Source organism: Lepisosteus platostomus, chromosome 14 (assembly GCF_059453375.1).
Source record: "Lepisosteus platostomus isolate fLepPlt1 chromosome 14, fLepPlt1.hap1, whole genome shotgun sequence".
NCBI lineage: Eukaryota > Metazoa > Chordata > Actinopteri > Semionotiformes > Lepisosteidae > Lepisosteus > Lepisosteus platostomus.
In genome coordinates this window covers 36,387,914-36,397,229 of record NC_142624.1, presented here as the reverse complement: position 1 = coordinate 36,397,229, position 9,316 = coordinate 36,387,914, and the positions used below count along the sequence as shown (strand labels likewise).

The following is a 9,316-nucleotide window of genomic DNA, read 5'->3' as shown; positions in this document are numbered from 1 at the left end:
GACTTGTTTTGCAATTCCTGATTTACTGAATACCAGTTCTAAGTAATCCAGATGTTCAAAGAGCAGTAAGGAAATACTCCAAAAGGTCAAATGGGAATTTTATTAAACAGGCAAAACAAGGCAATTCAAATAAAAGAAGAGTGGATCTCAGTAAAATATTTATTTTACTGTAAAGTCTTGCTTTGTCTAACCTTTTTTACAATATAGGATTCACATAATTTCTTTCAGGATAACATCTGTTAACAACTATCAAAGGCTGAAATATAGGGTTCTGTGGTACACAAGCTTGAGGTTTGTGTTTCTTTAAGGTCTTCCAATCAGCTACAAATAAATGGAGAAATGATGTGAGTTGATTGCAATTTGCATTACAAATCAGTGTCGCGCAAGTGCCAGCTCTCAATAGAGATTTAGTGCAGGCTCAATAAATTCACTGTTTATGTAGCATAATTGCTGAAGACTCTTCATTTTGGTTCTTTATGCATCTTTTTTTTAATTATCCTGTATTACATTTGTTAATTACACTGATTATACATAATTAATGCCGAAAGGAGAAAGCTGCAGTACGTTTATATTCTAAGGGTCACGTGTACAGTGTATAGGGAAAAAGATAAAAAAGAAAACCCCAATGCATGAGGATTTTGTGCCTCACTCACAAACACTTCCTGTCATATACAGTACAGTACCTGTTCACACTTTTCAGTTACATATTTAATCATTGTTATTTTTATTTAAGTCTCACAATACTAGCCAAATGACAGAAACACAGGAATAAAATTGTAATGATTGATTCACGTTATGTAAAGGTTGACTACTTCATAATGTTATTAATTATAATACTCAATCATAGTTCAAACCTAACAAAGAGATCCACTAATAGTATTGTAAGGAGACAACAAACCTTGAAAAGAGTTAGTTCATTAGTCCTGTACATCTTAACAAGGAGTCGTCAGAATAAATGGGTGCTCGTTTAAAGGCATCTTTAAAAAGTTCAGACAAACAGCATTTTTATATTTATTGCGCTTCGTACTTTAGTGAATAACTTTCCTTCAAATGTACAGTATTGTGCTTGCTTGATATATTCATATCTGCAGCTATACGCATTAAGGCATTTCAGTTTAACCACTTGTGTCCCAGCCACTGAGGATTGAGTTATTTTTCTCCAATTTCTGATTACTGTTTTTATAACTTTCTTGTTCTTAGTCCACTCATCATTGAATTGACACTTTCATCTTTATGTTGCTATTCAGTCACCCTTTTGTGTATCCAGGAGCAAAGAACAGACTTCTACTTCTACTTATTCCAAGGAGAGCAGGAGGACAACAGGAGTCAATGACCACCTTTAAAACATGAAATGATTATATTTTGCAAAAATATGCTGAAATGAATGAGTAATTAATTGGCTGATGTTTTTATCCAAAGCAATTTACAGTAGATGTGCACCCATTTATACAGCCGGCTATTTTACTGGAGCAATTTGGGTGAAGTACCTTTCTCAAGGGTACAACAGCAGAGTCTCACTTGGAATTTTAACCCAAAAATTATTTTGGAATTTCTCTCTCTCCTACTAAAAGTACTGAACATTAGAAACACTCCATCGTCATAAAACCACTTATTCCTGTAAGGGTCCCCGAAGCCAAGAGCACAAGGAGGGACAGTACTCTCTCACACCATGTGGAGACTCCAATTAACCTCGCCAACATGTCATTGGCAATGTGTATATATACTGTATATAATAAATAGTAATCCAAATGTTGAACTTCTGGACTTTGTCACTGTTACAATCACAAACAGATTTATCTCTTGAACCTATCTTTATACCCTGCATAAATGATAACATTGAGAAGACCTAGAACTTTGTAGAGCAAAATATTAATGTTGTGTAATAATGAATTATTATAAGCACTGCAATTTTGCTGGACTGCAGCACAAACTGTGTGCCTCATTATTACACTAAGTCTACCAAGGTATCCATTTGTGTTTAAGAAACACTTTGTAATTACCAGGTATTTTATTTTAACAAATCCATGATGGATATTATCAAGATTGTAGCCAGTCCAAATAAAATACCATTACCTACCAAAACGGCTTTGCACATTTTACTTGGCTTCTGAGTAAAAGTTTTGAAGCTTGATATTCTTACAGTTGTTTTTGGAATAGTACGTATGACATTTTTGGCAAAGAAAGCCATGTCATATCTCTAACACAAACACACAAGTACTTGGAAACTATTAACCTTATCAATGTGCTCTTACAGCTCTGTTACTGTTTATGGTCTTTTAGCTGTCATTGAGAAGTCAAAAATCAGTATATAGTCCTTTCTTCTTTACTAACCCTTTAGAATAAATAACACAGTATATTCACAATCTGAAAATCTTTTCACACAAAATGTTTATATTACATCAACAATCAATTGGAACATTTACAATACAAACTGATATATTACATAGTAAAAATCAAGAACTACTTAAACACTTAGATATAAAAACATTAATCTGAGGGACAGCCAGGGCCTGAGCTAAAATGGACATTAGTTGAATTTTTACTGTGGCTTCATTCGTTCAGACTTTGGAATGGAAGATATTTGGAGTGTAGTGTTCCCTAGCCTGTGTCTCATCAAAGAAAAATATTAATTTAGGACACATCATCTCTTTTCATGATAGTACTAACATCATAAAATTAAAAAAAATAGGCACCTGTTGGATTGTTTTTTTTCATCTACGAGCCAAATACAAAATCACAGTTATCACATCACTGCAGCCAGTGTACTGTACATTGTAACAAAGTACACTTTATATGGCTACAAAAAACAAAAGCCCAAGGGAAAGAGTTTTAGTGTATTTAGCATACAAGAATGCAATAATGCTATTTTTACAAGGACTATATTTTTTAATAAGATCCTTTGAAAAATAATATTTTTTTTAGTAAAGATAGTTATTTAGACGATGACAATATGTATTATTGTGTACAATTCACTACAAATGCCCTGTACAGTCCTTCAAGTTTATTTTGTATTGCGCTTTTAATTCACCTTATTAAAATGTACAGTAAAATAAACTGTACAAGTAAAAGAACAAATTTAACTAAGGATCTAGAAAGTCCCAAGCATTTTAATGATGCAATTTGAACCAGCAATGAGAATTAGGCTTAAATTCAAATAGACTGCTGAGCCCCACCCCCTCAGATGATGTCACTTGTGCAGGAACCAGGCTGAGCCACACAGTCCAGGCACTTGCATTCTGAGTTTGGGTGCCATCATCAGACGGAACACCCCAAGAGGTCAAAGGCTGTCAGGGTTTGGGTGGGCGTGGGGTCAAGTAATTCTCAATTTGATCACAACAGCAGCACCTGGGACTGACTGGGTGGCTGTAATCTTACATTCTTCTACGTGAGAAATACACCATTTCTCCAGTGGGTGCTTATTCTTTGTACAACTACAGGATACTATAGGATGGCTAGAATTAATCACTTGTGATCACTCCATAAAATTTTGAGTCTGGCCTACATTCTGGATGTTATTTTGTTGATCGATTTATATATTCAATTCAATGGTAGCATTCTAAAAAGGAAAACAGTGTTTTTTTCTTTGCTAAAACTTTGGAATGACAAACTTCACGAAGTTCTCTAGTGCCATTCTAGAACATTTAAGGTTTTGTGAACAGAGGAGGTGGGAAACAGATCAGGATCAGTACAGTACACAGTAAGGAATAACATGACAAATCAAGTTGCCCAAAATACCCTCCAAGGATAACAAGCAAACACCAAAAATAAGTGCAAAGATTTAGATCGTAGAGTTGACAGTCTTGGTTGGATAAGAAAATGAGTTAGCTTTAGTATCATACATAGTGGGCATATAAAGGCAAGTAAAAAAACCTTCATAAAAGAAACAGAAACCATTACAAAGCTTTAGCTGTAGAAAAGTGCTCATAGAAAAGAAGGAAATCAGTTTTACAACTGCCATTAGAAAAAAAAGTAAAAGGGTCCTTAAAAATAATAGAAAAGGTCTGACCTTTAGAAAAAAGGAAGATTTCTCTTTCAGTTCATGCCACAGTACCTGAGACTCCTCTAACTCATTCTTTGTATTTTATATACACATCTTAAAAGCACCATTATAGACTGAGAAAAAACTATTTTTCTCAAAAAAATGTTTTGTACTTAGTTCAAAAGAGCAAGAAAACAAATGTTACAAACATTTCGTGTTGTGGGCAATGATATGTTTGACATAATGAATATTTATCTACTGTATAAACAGACATACATTACACTATGCACACAGACATTTTGATTGCCCTGGCTGGAGCGACATATGTTTGTGACCATTTATACATTTTCAAGCATTAAAACCAAGGTAAAAACTTCCCTTTTACTTCAACTTTAGCAATAGAAATGCAGTGACATGCTAACAAAATAGGATCTCAATAGGCTATACTATCTATATATACTGTATGCATATAAAATGTATATATTGTTCATACTGTATATCTTAAAATCTTTTATGGAAAATATACAGTATATCACACAAAACTATCAGAACTTCAAAAGGAAGTTGCAAATTACAGTATGTTCTATTGCATTTAATAAACTTTTATAACCAATAAAATACAATTACTGTAAAACCCCATTTTAGTGGTCTAAAACTTAAGCAGTTATACATTTTGTAGACTAAGGACATTTATTTTAGCTTTTTTTTAACCTGCTTCAAATATTACCCTATTGATTAGTCTTTCAAAGGGTTTACCAACAACAAAGTTGCAATTCAAGTTTGTAATTTGAGGCCCTGCTTTCTGCTTGTATTACATAGCGGTTCAAGACCAATCGCACATGCACAATAAATGTATTTTTAAACCTCTGAATTTTTTTGTGAACAGTAGCATTTTGTTGCATATCAAAGAAAAGACAGAACTCATAATAAGAATAATTCTTCTTTTACTGTCTTTTCATGATAGAAGGGATGTTGTTCTTGGCTGCTCCAGATGTCTTTTGTGTGCTAGCTCCAAATGTCTTTGGGAGTCTGCTGTAAGACTAACTCCTGCTCTGTTAGCAAGTCTTTTGCTTGTTTTTGAGCAGATTTGCTGTGCTTTCCCTCTCCCTCAGGCTCTGCTGCACAGGCCTAGTACTGAGTGGGTTGTGCTGTACATGTGCTCTCAGTGAAATTACTTCGTAAGTATAGTTTTTTATTTGCATTTCGTCTTGTAAAAGTGAAAACTGCTAAAATAAATGTTGTGGCAAAAATAGAGGCCTGAACAGCCTAGGTTTTGTGTGTAATGGTATTTCAGACATGTAATGTCAACTTAATAACACTGACATCAAACCGAATACAGAGTACAGCATTTAGACTCCACTTAAAACAACAAAAAGACCTTCAAAAACTTAACAATATATTGAGGAAATCTTAGTGTTTCATCTTAAAAGTCACTTTTAAACATCAAATGCAAGACAGACATTAAAATGCTACTTAGGGGAGATGTAGACTTTCTTGCTAAATCATTAGATGCATCTCTTACTGTACGTCTTGTCTGTTTCATAATCTATTTGCCATGGTAAGTAACGCTTCAAAAAGCAAAATAACTCATTTCAATGTTGTCAGATCAAGAACACACAAGGAAAGCATTATACAAGACTGATTAAAATAAACATTAAACGTCATACAGAAAACAACAGTCCTCTCAAAGGCAAAAGACAGATGGAAGTATGTAATCATTCTCGTTCCGAATTAGTTACTAAAATCTCTCTCAGGAGCTTCTGCACAAAGTAAATTAGCTTTCCCGTTACTGTTCTGGGAAATAAGTCTTTGAAAAATCTTCTCTGTTAGCATGAAAGAAGACTGTCCATGAAGAAATAGAAAACACTGTATCACACAGAATACAGTGCTTTCGAACATTCAAACGGTAAGAAACTAAACAGCTAGAAAGTGAATGTTTTACAATACTCTCCTCAATACAGAAAAAGACATAAGATTACCCATCACAAAATAATCTTACTACCTCCCAGAAATTGCAAACTCCAGGCAACTGTTGGGAATGCTGAATGCATTATGACCATGATGTGTTACAGTCAAAACAAGTTAATTTCTATTTTATGTCTGGAGTGAGACAGAAACTATACCGAGGTAGAAGATATTTCAAATGCACTAAAATCACTTAAAACTGTAAATTAACTACAACTCCACCTAACCTTTAAGGTGAAAAAGATGTTCTGACAACAAGTGGGATTCACAGCTTACATGAAACATCAGATTTTTATCTTTCAAAATATATAAGACCACTCTACTTTCATTTTTAATGAAAAATAAAGGTAGTTCCAATTTTGTTTACCTACACAAAGTGACATGTAGTGATGTACAGCTATAACACCAGCACATTCTCAAGGGATGACCTTGAAAATCTCAGGATCTTCTATTCTTCATTTCACTTTATTTTTGTAGTTTCACAATAAAATATAATACTTTCTTTGTTCATATTAGAATTCTTATGTACATGTTTTGATATGGTACCCTTTACTACATTCATAAACTATAATTAAATAGTGTTTAGATTGTAGCTTGACATTTGGAAGTAGTACCAAATCACATATTTACATGTGGCTTACTTTGCAGCATGCCATTCATTATACAGCATCTACTGAAAATGAAAAAAGCCAACCATTTTTACAGGCTTTAGTGTTCTTTACATGTGTTGTGTTTCAAGAGGTCCCTCCATCCTGTCATCTCCACATTCAGTACAACAGGTTCACTGGTCCAAAAGTGTATATTCTTCCATGTTTTCAAGTCCATGTACCATTAATCAAAAACAAATCTGATATCCAGTTTAAAGGTGTGGATGAACAGCATATCAGCTTGAAGGGATCAATTATCTGAATGTCATCTACAGCATATAAAAAGAGGCACTGGAACGTCAAGTCTCCTTCAGGCTTCTCCAGGATTGTCACATCGCCACATGTTATTCCTTTCCAATCTGAGGAGAAAAGAATGAAGTAGTAAAATTACCTGTTGGGATTTCTCCAACTCTTATTCCTTTACTAATTGTTACTTGGTTGATGCATGTAACCAACGTGACCTACATTTGCAAGGTATTGATACAGCCGTGTATTTTGCTGGAAAAAGTCGGGTGAATTCCCTTGCACAAAGGTACAACAATGCCGTGGGATGTGATCCAAAAACATTCCACTTACAAGTCCAGAACCCTAACCACTACTCCACACTGTTGTCGGTCCATTTAATTTAGTGCTGTCCTTCACAAAATGTTTAAGTTTCCAGACAATCAACATATGAGCATGCACATCAGCTCATGTTACAAGCTGGTGGGAATGAGGATTATCCAAGGATTACACCAATGCACAGACGTCTGAGTGCCAGGGCATAGTGAGGGCTGGTTTGCCAGGGGCGCCCTGTCTCATGGTGAAGCAGGGGCTCCAGGGACAAGCAGGGTCCCCACAGGCCTGCAGTGACTTTCTCAGCCTGATGTGGACTTCCTCCCCTAAATGGCATGACGGAGCTTACTGTGTGCCAAAGGAAGCATGACCCTAACAGAAGGGCATGTCAGGGAGAGCGTCTCTGCAGGTCCTCATTCTCCCCAGGCAATAGAGGGGTTAGAAACATGAGCCGACCTGGAAACACTTTGCAATTCAGAAAAGGGGGCGGGCATACAGTACAATTAATTAAATCACAAAAAAATGTTGGTAGTGAATATATAAACTACGCATAGGAACACTTAGCAACAAATGGTTTAGCAAAATGGTTGCACTTTTTCAGTGCACCACACCCTTAACACTGACAAGTGCAAATTCTGACAAAATAAATCTTTTACAACCAAAGAGTTCACAGATTACAAATCTAGATATTGCATTTGTAGTCAACTGTATTTCTAAAGATAGCTTCCACTTTAGTTTTTTTCCCCAAATATTTAATGTTGAATAAAAGGCAGATTCTCTCTTTTCCAATGATACCACAGTGAATAAACACTGCAAATGTAATGTAAACTGACAACAGATGGTCAGCAGTTAAAATGAAGTGTCCATTTATCTTCAATTGCATATGCAATTAATTGATTAAACAGGAACCAGAAATATCAACATAATATTACAATCTTTTCCAAGTAAAACTTTTTAACTTAATGCGGTGAGCTGATACACAGCTTTAACATGGATAACAAGTCATTGGAATTTCTGTAAAACAGAGACACGCCTGAAGCTGAAATGTTAACCCAAGTGTTCTCAACAAATCAGAAACATATGAAAGACACATTATAACACACCCTTTCAAAGAAAAACTGAAAACAGAGTAAATAAAACAGATCAGTGTAAATGTATAGTCCTAATCCATATTTCCTTACACCTTACTTTTAGTGATCTTGTAATTTCTACCTGTGAACCACAGATATTACCACAGCCTTATCTTGAAGTTATGGCACCTGCCATGATGCCAAAGGCAACCTAAATGTATAAGCAAAAACAAACAGAAGTACCAAAACATAATGAATCTGAAATGTCAATTATCAGAATATAATACTTCTACCTCTTGCTTATGAACAGCAGCTGGTTCCATCATCCTGAACCACACCATGCATAGGAATGAGGCTCTCGCACTGCTCGCTGTCTCCTGGAGTTCTGTGTAATATACGACACCTCTTAAACTTACGAAAACAACTACAGAGTCCAAAACCAACTCTTGCTCCTTCTAAGCTCCTAGAAAGGTCATCAAAACAGAAAAGAAACATTTTTACTTCTTTCAATGTCATCAACTTATCAACTGTTTTTTTCCCAGAGAGGTATGCCACCGCTTTTGAAAAGAAGCCATTTGCTTATGAAGAAAAGATTTTAGAGGTACCAAATTAATTATAACTTCTGGCCCTGGAACTATAGATGATTTACATATATAAGATTAATGAATACAGGAACCAAAACATGTATTGCATGTTTAATGCCTCTGAATATAGATTCTACTTTCCATCAGAATATAATGCATACAGAACAGCTTTATGGTTTAAGAAATATCTCCCCACCAGCAGAGCCACAGAGTTAACTGTCATACACGAACAATAAACCTTAACCACAGAAGTCTTTGTGAAAGGAAACAGCAGTCCTGGCCTTTGCATAATCAAATATTAAATACAAACTAAACACCCCACACATTGATTTGCTGTAAAAATTCTGATTAAATTATAAATAAGAAAGACCTAACCAAAAGGTCTTTTGCTGTATATTTCACTTTTCCTACATCCCATGAACAATTGATGTTCAGGGACCTCAGTGAGAAATAATTAAGGACCTGTACCCAGACCTTAAACTCTCAGCAAGGTTGTCAGATAGGTTTATTAAGTTT

General features: G+C 35.0%; 1 protein-coding gene across 1 annotated transcript in view; it reads right to left on the bottom strand.

Annotated features, from left to right (window-relative positions):
* Positions 1 to 2,371: 2,371 nt before the first annotated feature.
* The window catches only part of LOC148649411 (solute carrier family 35 member F5-like), a 31,322-nt gene continuing 24,377 nt past the window's right edge, over positions 2,372 to 9,316 (bottom strand). Inside the window, exons 16-17 of the mRNA XM_088606024.1 lie at positions 8,510 to 8,601; positions 2,372 to 6,950 (exon numbers count right to left, since the gene is read on the bottom strand). Coding sequence (XP_088462150.1) covers positions 8,517 to 8,601 — 85 coding nt within the window. The 3' untranslated portion in view covers positions 2,372 to 6,950; positions 8,510 to 8,516. The remainder of the gene's footprint in view (positions 6,951 to 8,509; positions 8,602 to 9,316) is intronic.